The following is a 25,070-nucleotide window of genomic DNA, read 5'->3' as shown; positions in this document are numbered from 1 at the left end:
TTTTTTAAATTTATTGGGGTGACAATTGTTAGTAAAATTCATAGATTTCAGGTGTACAATTCTGTATTACATCATCTATAAATCCCATTGTGTGTTCACCACCCAGAGTCAGTTCTCCTTCCATCACCATATATTTGACCCCATTTACGCTCTTCTAGAACTCCCCTCCTCCCTTACCCTCTGGTAACCACTAAACTATTGTGTACGTCTACGAGTTTTTGCATACATTAGTTTTCTAAGTTAAAGTTTTCTATTGTATAAATTGAGAAATATCCCATTTCTGGGGATTTATCCTTCCCATAGAAGAAAAAATTTACATTCAGAAAAGGTGTTCATAACACTATGATTTATAATATTGAAAAATTACAAACAAACCAAATGCCCCAAAATAGGTCACAAGCTAAACCAAGGACTAAGAGTCCAATGAAATAAGATAGTCATCAAAAATGAAAAATACGTGTTAGACTCATTGTGGTGATCACTTTGTAAGATATATAAATGTTGAATCACTATGTTATACACCTGAAACTAATATAAATAGTGTATGTCTATTATAATTTTAAATAAATTGATAAAAATTAAAAATAAAATTTAAAAGACAAATATAAAGAATATATAGCATTCTGGGTCAATCTTTAAAATATGGTGTTAGGTGAAAAGAGCCAGACCTTAAATAACTGCCAGGCATCCCACCAATGCCAATACTCCAAAAGTTTAAACCCATGGACTAGATATAACAGAGCACAGACAAAAGAAGATACCTTTATATTTTAAGGTGATATGATGGGCAAATTTTTCTTTAACATAGGATTTCATTGATGTTCATATTATAAAAACAATTTTCAGATGGTAGTAAGTTTAATGACTTAATTGAAAAAAAAAATATCTAACATGATTTCCAGCTCTTATAGTCTGATGGGGCACCCCAAGACAATTCAATTATCTAGGAAAACATATTACTCAATAACAAGATCACATTAATTTACTACCACCAAGAAATAAAGTAATATGTTGGTAAAATAAATAAATAAGTAACAAGATCCAAGATGGTGGAGTAGATAAACAACGTGCTTGCTTCCTTCCATGAATACATTGAAGTTACAGCTAAATTATAGAACAATCAACCTAGACAACCATCTGAAGTCTGGCTGAACAGAAGTTTTATAACTAAGGATATAAAGAAGAAGCCACATTGAGACTGGTAGGAGGGGCAGAGATAGGAAACAGGCTGGCCCCAAACCTCCAAGTGGTGGTTGAGAATCAACAGTGATATCTCAACCACAAAGGTTCTCCACAGAAGAGTGAGGAATTCCAGCCCCACACCAGGCTCCCCAGCCCAGAGTCCTGGTGCCAGGAAGTGGAGCCCCCACAACATCTGGTTGTGAAAAACAGTGGGGATTCTGACCATCTGGGTGGGACGGAGGCTGTGGAAAACCAGACATCCTCTTAAACGGCCTGCACACAGACTATCTCACACCCAGACACTCATTGTGTACTCTGGTGGAGGTACAGTAACTCCAGAGACAACAGAGGAACATAGGGGACAGACTGAGGTGTCAGGCTTCGGGGCAAGGGCTGGAGGATAGTCACTATTTTCCCTGTGTGTGGTCTTTCTCCCATCCAGCTTGCAGGTGGGCACCATCTTTCCTGTGTTGAGCATTCCCCACCATAGCCAAATCTGAATCTGAATTGGTCTGGTGAGGTCCACTGGGATCCTGTCTCACCCAACTTCCCCAATGCCAGAGGCACTTCCTCAGTGAGCAGCCAACCTCACCTGCATTGCACTCTTTCTTGGAAAACTATCAGAGTCCATGGGCACCAGGCAGGTGGAAACTAGCCTCAGTGTACTCTAAGACTCATGCTGAGTAGCTCCTGGCTCAGCACTGGCACCAAATCATAGTCTACATTAACCTGTTGACCACAACACTTCCCACTCATGACTCCCTGATATCCTACCTCATGCAACTCGCATACTGCATGAGGCTTCATCAGTGGCTGAACCTTAAGGGAGTTGGCAGGTGGCAGTAGGCCTCAGGGTGTCCTGGCTTTTGGTGGAGCTACCCCAGGCCCAGTACTGGTGACAGCCATCCTCAGGTATCTCCCATGTGCCTCCAAGCTGCCTTAGCACAGGCAGCAAGCAAATGTGGATCACTTTGTAGCCCCTACTACATAATCCCTGGCCAGCCACAGGCTGTGGGTGACCTGAGCCTGCACTGCAACCCCTTCCAGGAAGCTCCAGAACAAACATACATGGAGGTTGGCTTCAGACCACAGCAGAGGACTGCCCAATTAGCCCCACAAGCAGCACACACAAAGGGCAGTCTCAACAGGCACCACAGCCTACTGGGGTGATCCCCGCTCAGTGGGGTAAGCCACCCTGCACAGCAAGCCAGAAGTTGTAGATGTGGCCAAACCCCCACCATTCAGCTTGAGGACAAATGCCACCCACTGACATACCCATAGCAATAAAGGATTAACTATAATAGGAGGGCACAATCAACCCACACAAGGGACACTCCTGGAACACCCAGAGCAGGTGACCAGAGAGACTGTGCCAGGGTCCCACAGGGCACCTACTACATAAGGCCAAATGGCCAAGACTGGGAGACACAGAAGTACTACCTAATGCATAGAAACAAACACAGAGAGATAGCCAAAGTGAAGAAACAATGAAATACCTCACGAATGAAAGAACAGGAGAAAACTCCAGAAAAAAAAAATAAACAAAATGGAGGCAAACAATATACCAGAGACAGAGTTCAAAACAATGGTTATAAGGATGCTCAAGGAACTTAGTGAGAACTTCAACAAAGAGATATCAAGTACAAAAAAGGACAGAGAAACCATAAAAAAGAACCAGTCAGCAGCAAAGAATACAAAAGCTGAAACAAAGAATGCATTAGAAGGAATCACCAGCAGACTAGATGAAAGAGAGGATCAAATGAGCGATTTGGAAGACAAAATAGCAGAAAACACTCAATTGGAAGAGCAAAAAGAAAAAAGAATCCAAAAAAAATGAAGACAGTTTAAGAAACCTCTGGAACAACATGAAGTGTTACAACATTCACATCATAGGGGTACCAGAAAGAGAACAGAAAAAGCAAGAGATTGAGAACCTATTTTAAAAAATAATGACAGAAAACTTTACTAACCTGGTGAAAGAAATAAATGTACAAATCCAGGAAACACAGAGAGTTCCAAAAAAGATGAACCCAAAACAGGGCCACACCAAGACACATTATAATTAAAATGGCAAAGGTTAAAGACAAAGAGAGAATCCAAAAAGCAACAAGAGAAAGGCAACTAGTAACTTATAAGGGAGCCCCCATAAGGTTGTCAGCTGTTTCTCAACAGAAGCTTTGCAGGCCAGAAGGGACTGGCACAAAACGTTCAACATGGTGAAAAGCATGGCCCTACAACCAAGACTACTTTACCTAGCAAGGTTATCATTTAAAATCCAAGGACAGATAAAGAGCTTCCCAGACAATAAAAAGCTAAGAGTTCATCAGTACCAAACCAGTATTACAAGGAATGTTAGAGGGACTTCTCTAAGATGGAAAAAATTAAATATTAAAATTATGAATAACAAGATGGCAATGCTACATATCTATCAACAATTACCATCAATGTAAATGAATTAAATGCTCTAATCAAAAGACACAGTTGGGGGGTGGCCAGATGGCTCAGTTGGTTAGAACTTGACCTCTCAACAACAAGGTTGCTGGTTCAATTCCTGCATGGGATGGTGGGCTATGCCCCTGCAACTGAAGATTGAAAACGGCAACTGGACTTGGAGCCGAGCTGCGCCCTCCACAACTAGATTGAAAGACAATGACTTGGAGCTGATGGGCCCTGGAGAAACACACTGCTCCCCAATATTCCCCAGTAAAATAAAATAAAATAAAAAGACATAGGAGGGCTAAATGGATAAGAAAAGAAGACCGTTACAAGAGACTGCCTACAAGAAACTCACTTCAGATTGAAAGACAAACACGGACAGAAAGTAAAGGGATGGAAAATGATATTTCATGAAAATGGAAACAAACAAAGTTGGGGTAGCACTACTTATACCAGACAAAATAGACTTTAAAACAAAGGCTATAACAAGAGACCAAGAAGGAAACAGTATTCCCACTTTTGGATATTTATCCAAAGAAATCCAAAACACTACTGGCACGTATGCATCCACATGTTTATTGCAGCATTATTTACAATGGCCAAGATGTGGAGCCAGCCTGGGTGTCCATAGATGGATGAATGGATAAAGAGTAGGTGGTACATATAAACAATGGAATATTGCTCGGCCATGGAAGGGAATAGGTTTTTGCCATCTGCAGCAGCATGGATGGACCAGAAGGGTATTGTGCTGAGTGGCATATGTCAGACAGAGACAGATAGGTACAATATGATTTCGCTTATATGTGGAATCTAAAGAATAAAATAAACAAAGCAGAAACAAACAAACAAACAAAGAATGCCAGAGAATGCAGTTTCTGTTTACCTCTGGGGAAAGGAAATGCTTTGCTTCCTTTGAAATGTTTTAGTATGATATCAAAACTGGGAGACTACTGTCTGCCACAGGGCTTAGAGTTAGAATAGGTCTGTGACTACTTGCACTGGGAAAAACAATAGGACACAGAGGTTTTCAATATCTATGAGAATAGAGCGGACTCTATTCTGTTTATTCTTACAACACATAGCACTTTGAGTTGGAATTGAAGAGGTAATGGAATTATTCCAGAGGTCACACTAGACTTGACTCCCTCTAACCTAGAATAATGTGGAAAAAACTGGAAGGATATGCCTCTATTATTTTTAAACAAGGGCTGAAAAGGCATGGAAAGGGTTTGAGATATTCTGTTTTCATCATATATTCTTCAGAGCAATATTTTTTTGCTTTATGTGCACCAGTCCTAGTTATCCCAATTCAGAGCCTGATCAAATAAAGGACCACAGAGCAGATTCCACAGACTTCTTTTGGTTATTGGCTTGACCCCAGCTCAAAGAAAGGACGTCTTTCTTGAGGAGGATGTAGAAAGTTGCATATAAGAGAATGATCTTTGGAATAAGACCAATCTGGATTTGAATCCTAGCTCTAACACTTCCTGAGTGACCTTAAACAAGTCACTTAATCTCTCTGGGCCTCAGTTTCTTCATCCAGGCGATGGGAGGAATGTGACCTATACCTCAGGATAAATAAACAAGTACGTGAAAATTAAATGAGAGAGATGTATGTAAATAGTTGGCACATGGTCAAATCAATAAAAAACAAATAGTATTTTATCTTATGTTTCCATATTCCCTATTAGCACATTGCCAAGCCCATAAAAGATGCTTAATAAATATTTTTGGTTGGTTAAGAATTAATACATTTTTATCCCTTTTAGATATTTTGGCCTTCAGAATTGAAATTTTTAATAGGGCAGAGACAACTTGGTATAATAAAACACAAAAATCCCATGATAGCTAACATTTATGTGTTAAGATAAATGGACTTTTCCTTCAGTATACTATCTTTCATTTTGCACTGTGTGAGAACATGGACTCTTCACTTTAATTTAGTGATAAACTGTTATACAGTAGACTGTCTCAAAATATACTGAACTTCATTGCCTTCTTTTAATAAATAAAAATATATTTAAAGCACAATTAGGGAGAAAGCCAACAGAAAAGCGCTCTGCACTTGGCTGATACTTCTTCTGGGTTTTAAAAGCTCTTTGTATCAAACTGGCAGATTGATTGGTGGTTCAGAGTCTCAGATTCTAAACATCATCTCTTGAGATGATCAAAACTCCACAGCAGCTCCCCCACCTTATCTGTGGTTTCACTTTCCACTGTTCTTGTTGGCCACGATCAACCACAGTCTGAAAATATTAAATGGAAAGTTCCAGAAATAAACAATTCATACGTATTAAATTGTGCACCATTCTGAGTAGCATGATGAAATCGTGTGCCCACCAGGGATGTGAATCATCCCTTGTCCAGCATATCCATGATCTATATGCTCTCCTACCATTTAGTCACTTAGTAGCCAACTCAGTACCAGATCGACTGTTGCAGTATCTCAGTGCTTGTGTTCAAGTAACCCTCATTTTACTTAATAATGATCCCAAAGTACAACACTATTGATGCTGGCAATTTGGATATGCCAAAAAGAACCTTAAATCGATTCTTTTAGTTGAAAAGGTGAAAATTCTTGACTTACTAAGGAATGAAAAACAAAATGCTGAAGTTGCTATGGTCTATGGTAAGAATGAATCTTCTATCCATGAAATTCTGCAGAAGGAAAAAGAAATTTCTGCTAGTTGTGCGGTCGCACCTCAAAATGCAGAAGTTATAGCCACAGTGCGTGGCAAGGGCTTAGTTAAGATGGAAAAGGCATTAAATTTGTGGATGGAAGACATTGCTCACTTAGTAGTCATCTCAGTTATCAGACTGACTGTCGTGGTATTCCAGTGCTTGGGTTTAAGTAACCCTTATAGTAGCCTAAGGCTACATCTCAATGCGTACATCATTCACCTCACTTCATCTCATCACATAGGCATTGTATCATCTCACATCATCACTAGAATAAAAAGGGTAAGTACAGTAGAGTAAAGTATTTTGAGGGAGAGATCATATTCACATAACTTTTATTACAGTGTATTGTCAAAATTTTCTATTTTATTATTAGTCATTGTTGTTAATCTCTTACTGCTCCTAATTTATAAATTAAGTTGTATTATAGGTATGTATGTACAGAAGAAACAGTATACAAAAGGTCTGGTACTATCCACAGTTTCAGGCATCCACTGGGGATGTTGGAATATATCTCCTGCAGATAAGGGGAGACTACTGTATTTTGAAAATAGTATTCATTCCTAAGTAAAGGTGACATTCAAAAATAGTTTCCTCTAGACCAGGGTTTCTTTCTTTTTTCTTTTTTCTTTTCAGTTTCAGGTGTACAAAACAATGTAATAGTTAGACATTTACACCCCTCACAAAGTGATAACCCCCCTCCACCAATCTACTACCCCTCTGACATCGTATATAGCTGTTACAATTCCACTGACTGTATTCCCTATGCTGTACTCCACATCCTGTGACTATATATGTATAGTTGACATTCAGTATTATTCAGCTTCAGCTTCAGGTGTACACTGCAGTGGTCAGGCATCCAGGGTTTCTTAACAGAGGCACTATTGATGTTTTGGGCCAGATAATTCTTTGTGGTAGAGGACTGTTCTGTACATTGTAGGATGTTTAGCAGCGTCCCTGGCCTCTACCCACTAGATGTCATTAGCACCCGTCCCAGTTGTGATGATCAAAAAATGTCTCCAATTGGATAGCCACGTGCAAAAGAATGAAACTGGACTGCTATTTGTCACCATGTACCAAAATTAATTCAAAATGGATCAAAGACTTAAGCATAAGACCTGACACAATAAACTGCATAGAAGAAAACATAGGTACTAAACTTATGGACCTTGGGTTCAAAGAGCATTTTATGAACTTGACTCCAAAGGCAATGGAAGTAAAAGCTAAAATAAACGAATGGGACTATATGAAACTTAAAAGCTTCTGCACAGCAAAAGAAACCATTGACAAAATAAAGAGGCCACCAACTGAATGGGAGAAGATTTTTGCAAACAGTGCCTCCGATAAGGGGCTAGTATCCAGAATATACAAGGAACTCATGCAACTCAACAACAAAAAACCAAACAACCCAATTGAAAAATGGGCAGAGGACTTGAAGAGACATTTCTCCAAAGAGGACATACAAATGGCAAATAGACATATGAAAAAATGCTCAACATCACTAATCATCAGAGAAATGCAAATCAAAACCACAATGAGATATCACCTCACCCCAGTCAGAATGGCTATCATCAACAAGACAAATAGTAACAAATGTTGGAGAGGCTGTGGAGAAAAAGGAACCCTCATACACTGTTGGTGGGAATGCAGACTGGTGCAGCCATTATGGAAGGCAGTGTGGGGGTTCCTCAAAAAATTACGAATAGAATTGCCATATGATCCAGCAATCCCTCTCCTGGGTATCTACCCAAAAAATCTGAAAACATTTAGAGATAAAGACACGTGTGCTCCAATGTTCATTGCAGCTTTCTTTATGGTGGCCAAGACATGGAAACAACCAAAATGTCCTTCGATAGATGAATGGATAAAGAAGTTGTGGTATATATACACAATGGAATACTATTCGGTGGTAAGAAAAGACGATATAGGAACATTTGTGACAACATGGATGGATCTTGAGAGTATAATGCTGAGCGAAATAAGTCAGACAGAAAAAGCAGAGAACCATGTGATTTCACTGATATGTGGTATATAAACCAAAAAACAACAAAAGAACAAGACAAACAAATGAGAAACAGAAACTCATAAACACAGACAATAGTTTAGTGGTTGCCAGAGGGTAAGGGGGGTGGGGGGTGGGGGGTGGGAGATGAGGGTAAGAGGGATCAAATATATGGTGATGGAAGGAGAACTGACTCTGGGTGGTGAACACACAGTGGAATTTATAGATGATGTAATACAGAATTGTACACCTGAAATCTAGGTAATTTTACTAACAATTGTCACCCCAATAAATTTAAAAAATAAATTTAAAAAAAATGTCTCCAGATATTGCTAAATGTTCTGGGGAGTGGGGCAAATATGCCCAGTTGAGAATCGCTGCTCTAGAATAATAGACTGTGGCTAAATGCAAATATCTTTTATTGTTTGCCTAAAATATATATCATCATATAAAATATTTAATTTACTACCCAATGGCAATGCCAGCCAAGGTTTATATTAGGTTCTGAACTCCATTATTGTAATGTAACACAGCATTTTAGACTTTAAGAGGGTGCATCCTAAATGTTAGATCTTAATTGGTTATTGTGACCTTATGTCCAGTATATCAAAATAGAAATACATTATTTCAATTAATTTTCTTTAGACTTTAAGTCATTTGTTGGTATCTAAAACAAAACTTGATGTAAATAAAGAATCACTATCTTCCAATCAATATCAAGCATCCATAAGTGTGCCACCCATGAGCATCCATTAGAGATCTGAGTAAAGCCATCAAGTTAGAAGAGATCATAGTCTACTTGGTCATGTACAGACTTTATTTCTTTTTTAACTAGTTTAATCAGATGTGAAACTAGTTTTATTAAAACTAATTAGGATTTTGGGTAAGTCACCAAACCTTAACTGAAATTTCCTTATCTTTGTCTATACAATACAAGGTTTCTCTCCTGGTACTCTTTGATGACATTGTTGGTATATGGTGGCTTATCCTTCCTCTCCCTGTGCTTTGAGTCCTATTTCAATATGTAGTTTACACATCTGTAAGGGTGCTACCAACAGAAAATTGGGTGGAGGAACACCAACCACAATGCACATCACTTCCTTTCGCTTAAAAAATGAGAGGAAGAAAACAATGGGGTGCCATTTTAGATATACTGTGTTAACAAAAAAGAAAACCACTTTGGGTTGTTTTTTTTTTTTTTAATAATACTCAATACCAGCCAAGGCTGTAGGGAAACTGATACACTCTGCTGATGGCAGAAAAGCATAAAGAGCCATAAAAATATTCATGTTCTTTGACCCCGTTACCCTATTTCACAGATTATCTTAAGGAAATAATCGAAAATAGGGGAAAAAGCAAGTTTGACAGTGAAAAACAGTTAAGTAAAGTAATCTGCTCAATGCATTAAGCAGCCACAAAAATAATAAATATAAAGGATATGTAGCAACATGGAAATACACTTAGTATGTTAATAAAGTATCTTCCTATAGTCACAATATGCAATATTAAGTATTAAATGTGAATACTCAAAATTCACAGCTGTGAATTAAAATTAAATATTAAATGTCAATATTCAATATTCACAGCTATGAAGTCCTATACTTTGACTGTGATGCTATGGATGAATTCAAGTACCAAAGAGGAATGAGGTAACAAGGCAGAGCTTTGGATGAATGCATAATCATTCTAAATAAGTGTGAAATGCCTCAGCATTTTTTACATGCGTGGTATTGCTAATTTTAAAGGTATAATTTTTTTTAAAATCCCTCTCAGAAATATTTGTCTACAGCAATAAAGAGTAATCAGCTATTAATAACTACTAATCAGCAATTAATAGCTAGATATGTACCTCTATATTCCCAAGACTACTTATTTAATTAAGGATGTCTTCCTCAAAAGTGAAACAACACGAACATAAACAATAAGGCTTGCTTTCTGTTATGAACCTCAAAACATAATGATAAAATTTAAAGAGATGCTATTTAAGAATCTGTAAGCAGACAGTGCTGTTTAAAGAACAGTTCTAGAAAACAGATGTCAGAAACACACTTCATAACTTTACTAATTTTTTTCCTGATATGACAATAACTAGAATTTACTTTGGAGGTTTCTCATACCCACAACTTAATTATAAAATACATATGGAAACATTATACCATATTGGTATCTCCTCTCTTTCATACTCCATGCAATTCAAGAAGAACCATGTGCTTAGCACTATGAAGGATACAAACTAGGCACAAGACATAGTCCCTGTTCTCAAGGAGATTTGTTTTTTAAGATTTTATTGTGGAAGGGGAACAGGACTTTATTGGAGAACAGTGTGTACTTCCAGGACTTTTTCCAAGTCAAGTTGTTGTCCTTTCAATCTTAGTTGCAGAGGGCGCAGCTCAGCTCCAGGTCCAGTTGTTGTTGTTAGTTGCAGGGGGCGCAGCCCACCATCCCTGCGGGAGTCGAACCAACAACCTCGTGGTTGAGAGCCCACACTCCAACCAACTGAGCCATCTGGCACTGGCCCATGTGGGAATCAAACCAGCAGCCTTGGGCATTAGGAGCACAGAGCTCCAACCGCTTCAGCCACCAGGCCGGCCCTCTCAAGGAGATTTTAATCTGGTAGGGGAGACATGCTCAAAAAGTTGGGAACAGACATGCCTGGGTTGGTAAGTGGGTTCAGCTTAGAAAGGTTTAGAAAATACATTGAGTAGGTGGAACAGGAGACCAAACACCAAGGTAAGTTTAGACCTTGATAGAGAAGAAAGTATGGCACTATTAAAGTTTTCTAATGAGAAGAATGATATTATTACATTAGTCCCCTGTTTAAACCCCCTCAACTTCCCATCGCTCCTACAATAAAATCTAAATTCCTTAATACAGTTTATAAGATCCTTGTAAGATCTCACTGTTCCTTACCTCTCTAACATCACTATTGCCTCTTAGAGCCACCCTCCCTCTCTGGCCATCCTGGACTTCTCTGTGTTCTGTGAAGATGTCAAACCCCTTCCCACTTCAAGACTTTTGAACACGCTGCCCCTTCTACTTGGAACACTCAAACATCCACGTCTTCTTCAATATCATTTCTTTCACAAAGCTCATCAAACCCATAATTTCTTGTCTCCCTTCCATTAAAATATCAGGTTCACAAGAATAGGGGACCTGGGGGTGGCCGGTTTGCTCAGTGGTTAGAGCACAGTGCTCATAACACCAAGGTCGCCGGCTCGATTCCCACATGGGTAAGTGAGCTGCGCCCTCCACAACTAGATTGAAAACGACTTGACTTGGAGCTGATGGGTCCTGGAAAAACACACTTTTCCCGAATATTCCCCCAAAAAATTTTTTTTAAAAAACAGTAGACCTGATCTGTCTTCTTCACCACTGTATTGCCATCACCTAGCATAGTGCCTCGTACAATGCAAACATTCTATAATATGTGTTGACATGTTAAAATTAATCTTGAACTGAATTGCATTATTATAATGGGAAAAAATGAAAGTAGTTCACCTGACAGCAGAGAGTGTGTAGAATGGGTTAAAAAAAAGATGAGACCAGAGTCCAGCAAACCGAATAGGAGGCAGTTGGAGCAACCCAGGCATAAAAGAATAGAGTCCTGGACTAAGACTGAAAGAAATAAATGGGCAGAATGGAGCTTCTGAAGAAGAATAAATAGGAAAGTTGTGATTAGTTAGCTATCAAGCATGGAAAGGGTATGTTAAGAATTCCTACAAAATAAGCCAAGGAGATCAGAGATTAGAGATGATGATGATGATCAAAGTGAGAAAGAAATTAAGATGAATCAGTTTTGGGAAAAGGAAGTACTAAATTCACTTTTGGGGGCATGTTGAGTTGGCAATACCAATGAGACATGCAAACGTTCAGAATATAAGTGGATAGAGGTTATGGCTAGGGATACAGATTTGGGAGCTGTCAGCATTGAGGAGATAAGTGAAGCCATGGGATTGAATGAACTCTAAAGGGGAGAGTGTAGAAACAAAGTACTGAAATGCAGAATACTGAACGTTGGATAAACGCCAGACAGGAAGAGGAAGGAAAACATAAGAAGGCACAAAATGGTACAAGGGGAATAAAGCAAATCATGTTGAGAGAATTTCAGAGAATAGCTGTTGAGTAGTGTTAAACAAAGAAGCCAAGGAAGGTGAAGAGTAGGGAGAGGCCATTAGATTTGGCAAGATCACTGTGAACGTTTGAGAGTCGGTATTCATTGTAGTGTGGTGACGGAAGCAATGCACTTGGTGGAGCCAACCACTGGGAAAAGATTTTTGTCGGCAGTGTGACCATTGAGGATTACATCTAACTTTTGGAAGAAGCTGCTGTAATATGAGACTGCCAGAAAAAAAACAACCTGAGTCAAAGTGTTAGGTAATGAAGAAAACAAGCCTGAAATTACTGTGCTCAATACATCCAACTGCACGTTACACAAATACAAAAGCCAGTAACTTCCTGTGGGAGAAATCCAAAACAAAAGATATGCGGGGTATAGATGATATCTACACACAGTGATATGGGTGAATCCCACAAACAATATCAAGGGAAAGATACCAGATACAAAAGAAGCCAGACATAAAAGAGTGCATCCTGTGTGATTCCATTTACATACAATTCAAAAACAGGACAAATTAATCTATGCTGTTAAAAGTCAGGATTGACTCTGGGTGATGAACACACAATGTGATATATAGATGATGCATTACAGAATTGTACACCTGAAATCTATGTAACTTTACTAACAATTGTCACCCCAATAAATTTAATTAAAAATAAAAGATAATTGTTGCCTTTGGCGAAGGTGAGTAGATAGAGGCCCAACAGTGGCTTCAGCGGTGTTTATTATGTACTGTTTATTGATGCGGATATTAGTTTAAAAAGTATAGTCACTTTGTGATAATGCACTGAGCTGTACACTTATGATGTGTGTGCACTATTCTGCATTCATATTTCAATAAAAAGTTTTTTAAAAAAAACTAAACAACAAACACGAGGAGCCTGGTTAGACTAGAATGGTGAGACACTCTCAGATCTTCAGTTTTAAGTAGAACTTCTGGTGGCTAGGAGACGAGAGGAGGCCTGCATGGTCTTCTCTGTATTTAGGAGTTTGGACCAGTGGTACACAGGTAATACTATATCAACAAGAAGCCACCACCAAGACGCCCAGTTTCTCAGATAATATTTACATTTGTCTTAAGGTTTTGATTTCTGACAAGCTCCCATTGCTAATATTTACATATTTGTTGAATCTGAGAGTTAAAAATCAGAAATAGTATTATACTTGAAATTTTCCAAACTGACCTACATGAGTGATGTCTTGAGGTAAAACCAGAACTTAAAAGTGAGGCAAGTAAAGATGGAATGCTGCTTCACTTGTGTTGAAAAGAATTTAAAGCTTTCCAACTTCGTTATTTCTCCAACTTGATCATTTTATAATCCACATCATTTTTTTCACCTGCTTTAAGCATCAATCTAAAGTTTCCATCACAGCTGAACCCAAATAACAGCTCCACATGAGTAATCCTGACAATTGTACATTTTGTTCCTCACATATAATTGATTATACGACCACACATTTACTTTATCTAATTTTACTAATTCAAAAGTTATTCAAGTCAGTTAATTTTTATGCTTGGAAGCTATTCAAAAGTGATTACACATAACCCTTTCTGTGCTTTGGAACACAACGCTACTGTTTAAAAACATTCACAAGGGACAGTCTTGCAGCTAAGTACATAAGGTCCCCTCACCATTTCCCTAGGCTTTGCAATCTTTTATCCCCAAAGCATAAAAATGAACATGATGACTTTGTTCCCTAGTCTTTCCATTAATTGTTAATTGATGCTTATTACATCATGGCTAGCTCCAAGTCGCTTTAGAGAATCTGAAATACACAAAGTAATTCTGTGATTACCTGTAAAAAGGAAGAAAATCAAGACCATGATCATCGTGTACCCAAAGTACAAAATGATGCTTGCAATGCCCGTGATTTGAAGTTTGGTAAAGAAGTAATAAACTGCATACATAAAAAGATAAACAGCTGTAAAACTGCTGGTGAAAAAGGCTCTCCACGACCAATGATAATCCTGCAAAAAAAGTAGAAAAAACAACCTTTTTGATGAAATTCTAACTATACATGGGTTATCAGTTATTGTAATAACAAACAATATAAAGGAGACTCTTTAAGATTATGGATTAAAAGAAATAAAGGAGGAAGTTTTACAAGAAATTGAATATATAATGTCTGACTAATCTATGTTCCACTTGGGGTGCCCTAACAATTATAAACTCTTTTTTTCTAGGAGGACCATGTGTGCCCTTGGGGACTATACTTCCAATGTGTGCATCCCCTCTATCATGACACTGCTTCAGCCCTGTAAGTTTCCATGTCAGTTTCAATTTACTGGCCAGAGTTGTGCTGGACCTGAATTGATGCCTCAGGCCAGGTAATAAAGGTTAGTATAGAAACTTAAGATAGACCTTTATGGTTAATGGGCTTTGTTTTAACCAGCTAAATTCAGAACCCATGGAGGCATGACTGAGGAAAATATGCAGGTTAGTCTCACCGTGCCCCATGGACTCCTGCAGATAATAGTTTTACTGTAAAGGCACTGTGGTCAGGGGCCAAGGGGACAGGCAGTGCAGAAAAGAATTAATATAGCAGGTCTGAGGCTGCTATCCTTAGAAGGGCCTGCTTCAAGGTTGACCCTTTACTTACATCTGGAAATTTGAAATTTAATCATTCCTTGATTGATAAGACTGGTTTTCTATACCTTGACTGTACAACCAATGTGATTTATGGAGAACACTTGTTTTCTTTTTGGGAGTCTGGAATTTTGTAGTTGCTAGGCAGAGGGTGCCTATGTGATTAGCCCCCAGTAAAAAACGTGTATGCTGAATCTCTAATGAGCTTCTATATTACTGTATTTTTTTAAAAATGTTTTTACTGGGGAACAGTGTGTTTTTCCAGGGCTCATCAGCTCCAAGTCAAGTCGTTGTCCTTCAATCTAGCTGTGGAGAGTGTAGCTCAACTCCAAGTCCAGTCTCCATTTTCAATCTTTAGTTGCAGGGGCCACAGCCCACCATCCCATGTGGGAATTGAACCAGCAACCTTGTTGTTGAGAGCTCGCACTCTAACCAGCTAAGCCATTCAGCTGCCCCATTTTGCTGTATTTTTTTAATGCTGGAGAAAGGATCACACTTAGTGTGTCCACTCATGGGAGAGAGAAAGCATAGGAAGACTGCACATGGATTTCTCCAGGTTCCACCTGTGTGTTTTTTCCTTGTCAATCCTGTTGTGTTTCCTTTTGCTGTAATAAACCCAAGCTATGAATACATCTATATGTTGAGTCCCATGAGTCCTTCTAGTGAATCACCAAACATGTGGGTAGTCTTGGGGGCCCAAAAAATATTATTTAAAAAATAAAAATGTATGCATTAATGCCTACTACAATATGTCTCATTAAAGATTGTTGCAGATGTTCTCTGAGAAAATGTACGATAGAATTATTGAGTAACTAAGTATAATATATACTTAATTCTTATTTTTTACCTTTATACCTATAACTCAAGAAGAAAATGCTCTAAGGAATTGTGTATATAATAATCATTCCCTAACCCCTGTATTGTCACCTTTAAAGAATCACTTTTAACTATTAAGAGTGATTTAGAAGATTTTTTAAAAAACAATGTTCACTCCCACCTTAGTTATCTAGAACAACGTCAGGAAAAACATGGAGGTGGAGTGGGGTAAAAAGATTTATGCCCATGGTAACCAAAAGGCAATGAAATTGAAGTAAGAGTAACTGCCTTTAGCAGCCATCTCAAACACAAAAAACATAATCCTGGCCTAAGCTACAAAAAAATTTAATTGTTAAAAAGAAAACACCATTGAACCAGTTCTTTTATGTCTAAATATTAAATCAGTTCCCTATATTTCTATGTTAACTGAAAATTATGCAGCAATTAAAGTAACTAGCCAGAAAGAAATTACTTTCTGTTTAAATTTTCCATCAAAGTAGCATTAATTTGATAGCTGCATCAAAATCAAAATGTCGTTAAGAAAGCACAATATAAAACTGATCCCAATTTGTAGAAACCATGCAGTTAACATTTATATCATTTCTCAACACAGACTTCTAATTCCAATAATGCAAGTTTAGAAAACTTAAGATGCATTAGTTTCTTATGTCTTTACCTCAGCACATAAATGAAAATAACACAGCAAAACTGTAGCTTCTGAACAGGTAATCAGGAGAATTATAAAGGCTAAGAAAAGGAAGCCAAACATGAAGTATACCTGATGAGACCTGAAAATAAAAATGATAGCTTTAAAATAAACTGGAAATTAATAATACTGAAAGATCAATCCAAATCTACACAAAAACCACACACTTCTCTACTAACCTTTAACTCTTCATTCCAAACCTTCATCTATCCGTCTAGTATCAAAAAATATATTTCTTTACCTAAGCAGCTTGAGTTTGGCCATATCTTCTCTAGTTAGAATCAGTGTTGCTACTTACCCATATAATTTAGTTTTCATTTAAGACCCACCAATATCTCTATAATTTTCTCGATACACATTTTAAAACATGCTTTCTCTTTAGAAATGGAAGGCTGTAAATGCCATAAATACCACTGACTACATTATACAACAGAAAACCAGAGACTCAAATGCCACTTTGACTTTGAAGGTCTATTAACAGGCAGTCTCCCCAAGTAGGTCTTTAAAGCACAGCACACACAATTCTATTAAATACACTTTCAAACATGCATCTTTTCAAAAATCTGTGTGTGGATTACATTTAGTTCCAACTTTGAAGGAATGGAGTAATTTCTTTCATTATTGTAGAGCTGAGCTGACTATATTGGGATGAGCAATATAACTTTTTAAAAGCTTTCTGAAGATAAGAAACTCATGAAGCAATTAATACCCATTTGAAAATCTCATGTAAAATATATACCTGGGTATGAGGACAAAGGATAGGGATTGGGGATAATCATTTCTATAGATAATAAATATATACAAAGTTGTACACAAAAGCACAGTTTCTCATTAAAACAAAAATTAATTTGTCTAATGAACCTCTCAAATTTCACTAAAAATTACTTTTCCATTAAAAACATCTGGAAAATAAGGTTACTATAATCCATTTTGCAGCATGTTGAATATTTAGTTGCCGATGAGGTAACAGATTTTATTGCTTATCTTTCAAACAAATTTGGCATAATGCTGTTTAAAAGGTGAGCAATTAATGTGTATGATTAAGCCTAATTTCTGAGGACTTATAAGTTTTGTCTGAAAGATTCATTTGGGACAAAAGTGTTGTCATAAACACACACAGTTGGCTGCTGAATTTTATTTTATGGTGCTTTGCTCCATTGCCAAAAATTCCTCCACAATAACACCCCACTCGGCCAGCTCCTAAAACCAGAATGCAGTCAAGAATCAGGAAGTAAGAAAATAAAACAAAATTAAAAATAAAAAAAGTACTTAGGGGCAAAAAAAAAAAAAAAAAAGGTAAAAAGGGACTCGGAGCAACTGAAATAGCTGTCAAAAACTCAGACACACAAGCTGTTGAACTTTAATCAGAGAGCACTAGTTCTTACTTTACATGCTTTCTAACTATCTTGGTTATTAGAATTCTTAAATCACAACAGATTAAAAGTAGCAAATGAAAAGAGGAAAGCTATAAGGATCAGGGATCCTGAAACCAGAACTAACAGTTGACAGAAAGGAAGACAGAAAAATATTACTTACAGCTCAAAACAGATGAAGACCCAAAGTCAGTGGTCTCCAGATTATTTTCAGCAGAGGAACTCTACCTGAAATCTCGCATGGAAGGCCAGTACGAAAAACTGATACAAATCAGAGCTGCCCCTTCCCATCTTTAGGCACCTCCCTCCAAGGGACACCCCCACCCCATCCCCCACAAAGGTTCAGACAAGTACAGTTTGAGACCAACTTTTCTAAACCACCTGGAAAGGTTTTGAAAGGTTATTAATTTTAAAAAAGGAAACATTTATAGAAATTTCTATCAAAAATTGGCTTTAAATTTTTGTGAATTAAGTCTTAGTTCCCTAGGAAATTCTCCCAGGTCAGATTGCTATTTCCTGGATAAAGCAGGGCAAACGAAGTTTTGCCATACCAGAACTTAACCACCTTGAAATATAGGAATATTAATTTATTAACAATTATGATTTTTGAGATTATGAAGATACAATACTCACCAAATACTGTTTAGAATAAAAAAAAGTTGAATAAAAATACAGCCAAAAGGTAAAATGCCACCGATGATCATGCCAAGAAGTGGTTTTGTAAAGAAAGTTCGTTGAGGAATCACACGGGGAATCTGGTTTGTATGAACTGGATACCTAAACTGCTCGAAAATAAATCAAGTGAAAATCAGAATGACATGAAATCCAAATAAATTTATACAGACACAGTCACAATAGAGAATCTTGAATCTGAGCAGAACATGAAACATTTCCAAGTGCAGTCATGTGGACAGAGGCTAGACCAATGCTGCACAATGAAATATAATGCCAGCCACATACTCAGTTTTAAATCTGTTAGCACCCACATTTCAAGAAGTAAAAAGAAACAGGTGAAATTAATTTATTTTATTGTATCTAATATGCCCCGTAGTATCATTTAAATGTGTAATCAATATAAAAATTATTGATGAGATGTTTTATATTCTTGTTGTTGCTTTAAATGTTTGAAAACCAGTGTGTATTTTACACTTACAGCACATCTCAATTTGGACTAGCTGCATTTCAACCACTCAAAAGCCACATGTGGCTAGCAGCCACCATACTAGATAGCATGTAGCTAAATAATAAGGATGCTTGTCCTTTCCTATAAATTTCAAGGAAGAAATTGAACAAGATTTACTAATGACTATTCCAATATAAAATAATATGTCAAAAAGTTCTTTCTTAAAATTTATCAAGAGATTTTTTACTAATTTTCCTTTTTTCTGCTCTGTGTGGAACTCCCCTTCCTTGTCTGATTTCTCCCCTACAAATTCATGCTATATCTTTATACAATATTTTTGCAGTGTGGACTCATTTAGCCTTTTTGATATCTCGCTCTTTTTCCCTATACATTGATTAGGCTAACTTCAAATCTGTAAACTGAACAGCCCCATTTCTTAGGCTATATCTTGGCTTTCTTTCTCCATTGTATAATCCTATTACTTTTCTGACTTTGTTCAAGTCAGCCTTCCTGTAATATGTCCTTTTAATTTTGTCCATCAGAAATAGAGGGAAATATAAACAACCTATAAAGTGAAAAAGACATTAAGTAATGTCTTTTAAAGTGTTACTGTCTTTCATTTAAATTTTCAAAAACATTTTTTCCCCAAAATGATTATTCTTTGTATTTTTCTCCAATGGTGCATTTGCATTCCATGTATAGTATATACACACTGAGGTATTATTTCATATATCACTCAATGGTCAAAAGCAGTATTTAAAAAGTTTACCTTCTTCTTGCTTCCAAAGTATGCACCAAAATATGTCAGTGGAACTGAAATTCCAAACCACATTGCAAGGATACCTATCAGAGTACTGAAGGACATGGCAGCCGATGACCCTTTCACCCAAAGAATTAGATTCATAATAAAGAGGTCAGCGAAGACGATACTAGGGGGGAAAAAGTCAATATGCTTTCAGGAAAACATTATAAATGTTCTTGATGTAAATGTCAGAAAATTCGTTTGGTGGGAAAGATATAATAAATTACAAAGTTAAACCCTAGAAGAATATTAAATCACACTGTGTAAACCCAGTTGTTGAGCTGGGGGTTAAACCCAATACCATATAAGATAGCAGCTTATTATAAGACATAATTGCCACCTCCTACTCATCTTTGCACCTCCAGAGTCTAGCAGAAAATAAATAAGGTGTAGAATAATATATCATGGAAAAACAATATGCAATATACTGAATGCAATTAAGAAAATGCATATATTAAAAACAGATTTTAGAATCCTAGACTGACATGGGTTATAAGAAGCCTCAGGTCAAAAAAGTATTCACTTAAAACTGAGAGTTTTAAATTAGTCATGCAAAATCAATACATCAACTGTTAAGTCTACTGGATAAATCACCAGGTAAGACCAGCTATCATGCCCCTATTTGTTCCAGATAAGTTTGATCAAAGCTACAGGTGAGTATGGGTGTTGGTATAGATGTGAGTGTTTCTGAAAACCTAAAAGATGAAGTTGAAAAGGTGGGTAGAGACTAGACCATGGAAAGCTTTTAATGTCATGTTAAGGAAGGTAGACTTTATCCTGTCAGCATCCAGAAAAAACTGAAGGGTTTTTATACTCAAAGCTGTGAGGTACACAGAGCAGTTTTTCAGGAATATAAATCTACAGAATTACAAAGGACTAGAGACATGCTAGAGATGTGGAGACTAGATATAGAAAGTGGTAAGAATCTGTATAATGTGGTGATGGTTAAAATGTAAAGGAGGGACAAAAAAGACATGGAGAAGTAAGAGACTTGGTTAAAGAAAGCAGATTGAACTCACACATTTAGCTCTGCTCCCTCATCAAAACTCAGATACAATTATAATAAAGGAATTTTAAAAGGGCATAAATACACAGGATGGAGGATACAGGAGAGAAGACATTAGTAACAAATTTTGGAAACCTGATAGAAGATGGACAAATAGTAACTGAGTTAGTAGACTGGGAAACCTGTATCCCAAGTTGTCAGAGGGGAAAGCTGAGGGGCAATTTAATCTATACCACAGAACTCCAAAAAAGGCTCAAGAATTTGTAGTGCCAGGTACCTCTGTAAGTAGTGGGTAAGGACTTCCTAAAACCAGGAGGAGTGGTTGGAAGTCATCCTAAGATACTGATAGACCTACAGATTTTCTCCCCCCCACTCTGCAGAACCAAATCACTTTCCTTCCCAACCCGAGCAGAAGACTGGAGGTTGAGTCTTTTAGAGAAGATCCCTGAAGCTCAAAAGAAAACTTTTAAAAAGAAAATAGATGATTGGCATTCCCAGAGAAATTAGAGGAGACGTTGCAACCATGAGAGAAGAAGAGAAAATTTTAAGACCTATTGAGAAAATAAAAGAGCTCTTTATAATTAAATATATGATAAGAGGAATTAAAACCTTAATAAAAAGGTTGGAAGATAAAGCTGATGAAATGTCTTATAAAGCAGCATTTTAAAAAAAAAGAAAGAAAGAAATGGATAATAAGAAAAAAAAGGAAAATTAGATGACCAACATAGGCATATGAAAAATAGGAGTTACCTGATACACAGAGTTGTTTCTTAATGTCTTTTAGAGATATTAAGTAATTGCTCAAGTTCCAACAACTGATAAGAGGCAGAGCTGGGATTCTAACTCAAGTGTGTCTGAGTTTTTAAGGGCAAGCTTTTTCCATTCCACTATGTTTTAATGAAGCCTCTATGGTGAGAACCCAGGTCACCAATCACATATAGCTTCTCCTCCCTCAGATATTTTATTAAAGACCACATAGAGGGAAGGTGGTGACAGCCACTTCATGATGCACCAGGTTCAGCTTTGAGGTCTACAGTTTAGGAAATCTCTGGTTAGTTCTTTAGTTGTACCATATTTCCCCCAAAATAAGACCAGGTCTTATATTAATTTTTGCTCCAAAAGATGCATTGGGGCATATTTTCAGGGGATGTTGTTTTTTTCATGTACGACAATCTACATTTACACAAATACAGTCATGTCATCTTCTTCTGGAACATTGTCATAATGTACTAAATTTGTCCATCTGGCTGATAATCTTAACTGGGGCTTATTTTCGAGGGAGGTCTTATTTTCAGGGAAACACAGTAAGTTCTCTCAAGGTCCACTCCAACTCTAGTATTCTAATACTGCCTTCGTATTTGCCATCTCTTTTCAATTTCTTATTTAGGATCATTGTTTTTGACCCTTCCACATCTCTCATTAGAAGTGATTTGGTTAATATCCAAAATATATTTTAAAAACTCATACAATTCAAAACCAAAAACACAAACAACCCAATTTAAAAATGGGCAGAAGACATGAAGAGCCATGTCTCTAAAAGGACATACAGATGGCCAACAGACATATGAAAAGATGCTCAATGCAAATAAAATGCAAATAAAAGAGGAATGCAAACAAAAACCTCACACCAGTTAGAATGGCTATCATCAACAAGACAAATAATAACAAGTATTGTAGAGGCTGTGGAGAAAAAGGAACCCTCATACACTGTTGGTAGGAATGCAGATTGGTGCAGCCACTATGGAAGACAGTGTAGAGGTTCCTCAAAAAATTAAAAATAGAATTATCACATGACCCAGCAATCCCTCTCCTGGGTATATACCCCCCAAAAATCAGAAAACATTTATCTGTAAACATATATATTCTCTGATGTTCATTGCAGCTTTATTTACAGTGCCCAAGACATGGAAACAACCAAAGTGTCCTTTGATAGATGATTGGATAAAGAAGATGTGGTTATATATATATACAATGGAATACTATTCTGCCATAAGGAAAGATTAAATAGTGCCATTTGTGAAAACATGGATGGATCTTGAGATTACTATGCTAAGCAAAATGAGTCAGAGAGAAAAAGTCAAGAACCATATGATTTCACTGATATGTAGGATATAAAACTGAAAACAACAATGGAAGACAAACAAATAAAGAAACAAAACTTCATAGACACAGACAATAGTTTAGTGGTTACCAGAGAGTAAGAGGAGAGGGGGGTGGTAGATGAGGGTAAATGGGATCAAATGTATAGTGACAGAAGGAGAACTGACTCTGGGTGGTAAACACACAATGTGATATATAGATGATGTATTACAGAATTGTACACCTGAAACCTATGTAACTTTACTAACCATTGTTACCGCAATAAACTTTAATAAAAAAGAAGAAAGTGCAAATTAGTAAACAAAATATAGTCACAGGGATATGAAATACACTATGGGAAATATAATCAATAATGTTGTAAAGATTATGTAGGGTGCCAGATGGGCACTGGACTTATCAGGGGACACTTCATAGACTGTGGAGATGTCTGACCAATATACTATACATCTGACACTGAAGTAGAATAATATTGAATGTCAACCATAATTATATATATATATATATATATATATATATATATATATATATATATATATATATATATATATGGCCATGGGATGTGGAGTGCAGCATAGTGAAGATAGTCATTGGCATTGTAACAGCTATATATGATGTCAGAGGGGTAGTAGATTGGGGGGTGCTATCACTTTGTGAGGAGTGTAAACTTATAACTATTACATTGCTTTGTACACCTGAAACTAATAAAAAGAAGAAGGAGAGGAAGGAGGAAGAGGAGGAGGAGGAGGAGGAGAAGGTGAAGAAAAAGGAGAAGAAGAAGGAGGAGAAGAAGAGATTTGGTCCTTTCTAAACCAACTTCAGTCATTTGTTCTTTCATTTTTCTATTTCTACTTTACCTTTACACTTTGTGTTTATGATCTCTCCTGTCTACTAAAACCTATGTCAGTAGGTTTATCTATTCTGCTTTTAGAAGAGTCATACTTTGCTCCTACTGGAGATTTAGTTTTGAATCCTTTCAAATGACAACAAATACAACAAAACTTCCACCTTATGTCTCATCTGTTTCTGGCATCTTAATGAGGGAGACTGGTTCCCATGATTTAACCAAACTTCTTTAAATGTTTTTAATACCTTTCTGCTCTAATGAATTTGTTTAGCCACAGTATTCCTCTGCCAAATTTCCTAGCATTTGAAAGATTCCTTTTAGCTGTTATCATTCCATGGCCAGAAAAATTATTTCTCACTTGACAAATCATAACCTCCCTTCTTACACATAAACTCAATTAAATCGTTTCAACAATTTCCCTTTTGAAAGTACACTCTAGAATGTTAATATGCGTTTAAAAATTCTGTAACTGTCCTTCAATTTCATGTTTTTATATTCTAAATATTTCTTCCTTTGTCAATATCTAATTATTTCTATACCTTCTTATAGAATCTTAAACAGCAGAACTAAAAGGAAACTTAAGAGGTCACCTGGGTCCATCTCCAACCTGGAACATTTATTCACACATTCATCAAACATTTATTGAGTACCTATGTGTAACTCCCTGGCATTCAAAGATAAATAAAACAAAAATCTTTGCTCTAAAAAAAGCTCAGTCTAGTGGAGGACAGTGACAAACAAATAAATTACAGTACAACATGGGAAATGCTATAGCAGATGATAAATACAAAGTAGGAACACAGAAAAAAAGAGTGACCAAAAATGCTTTATAGCTTACAGAACAATTTCACAATCCATTAGTTCATTTACTTCTATAAACAACTCTGTGACACAGGTATTACAGGAAAGGAAATGGACAATCAGGAAGGCTATAGGACTTAACCAAAGTCATTTAACTATTAATAATACTGAGTGCTGGGATTCAACTTTCTTCTAATGGGTAAACATACCCATCAAAGTATGCTGACTCTTCCCTTTCCTACCTACCACTTTTGGGGTTACATAAAGGAAAAGTACATCATTTAATAATTTTACTTTCCTCAATTTAATTTAGGGAGCACACATGTTCATTAGTCCAATTGCTTCTCCACCTAAATTTAAATCCATTTTTACACTGCCCATTTATATACTGTAAAGCACTGAAATTCTCGTTCAACCTACCACATTCTAAGAAATAAGAATCCCAGTACCTTTTGATTCTCTCTCCCATCTACCTGAGAGCCCTTAAACCACTTG

General features: G+C 36.9%; 1 protein-coding gene across 1 annotated transcript in view; it reads right to left on the bottom strand.

Annotated features, from left to right (window-relative positions):
* LOC109436229 (transmembrane 9 superfamily member 2-like) overlaps positions 1-25,070 on the bottom strand; it is a 95,146-nt gene that overhangs the window by 587 nt on the left and 69,489 nt on the right. Inside the window, exons 13-16 of the mRNA XM_088794812.1 lie at positions 19,792-19,951; positions 18,533-18,684; positions 16,497-16,608; positions 14,214-14,385 (exon numbers count right to left, since the gene is read on the bottom strand). Of these exons, the coding sequence (XP_088650938.1) occupies positions 14,214-14,385; positions 16,497-16,608; positions 18,533-18,684; positions 19,792-19,951 (596 nt within the window). The remainder of the gene's footprint in view (positions 1-14,213; positions 14,386-16,496; positions 16,609-18,532; positions 18,685-19,791; positions 19,952-25,070) is intronic.

This window comes from Rhinolophus sinicus, chromosome 18, assembly GCF_057876585.1.
Source record: "Rhinolophus sinicus isolate RSI-liver-muscle chromosome 18, RSI-T2T, whole genome shotgun sequence".
NCBI lineage: Eukaryota > Metazoa > Chordata > Mammalia > Chiroptera > Rhinolophidae > Rhinolophus > Rhinolophus sinicus.
This window is presented reverse-complemented; position numbering and strand designations above follow the sequence as displayed.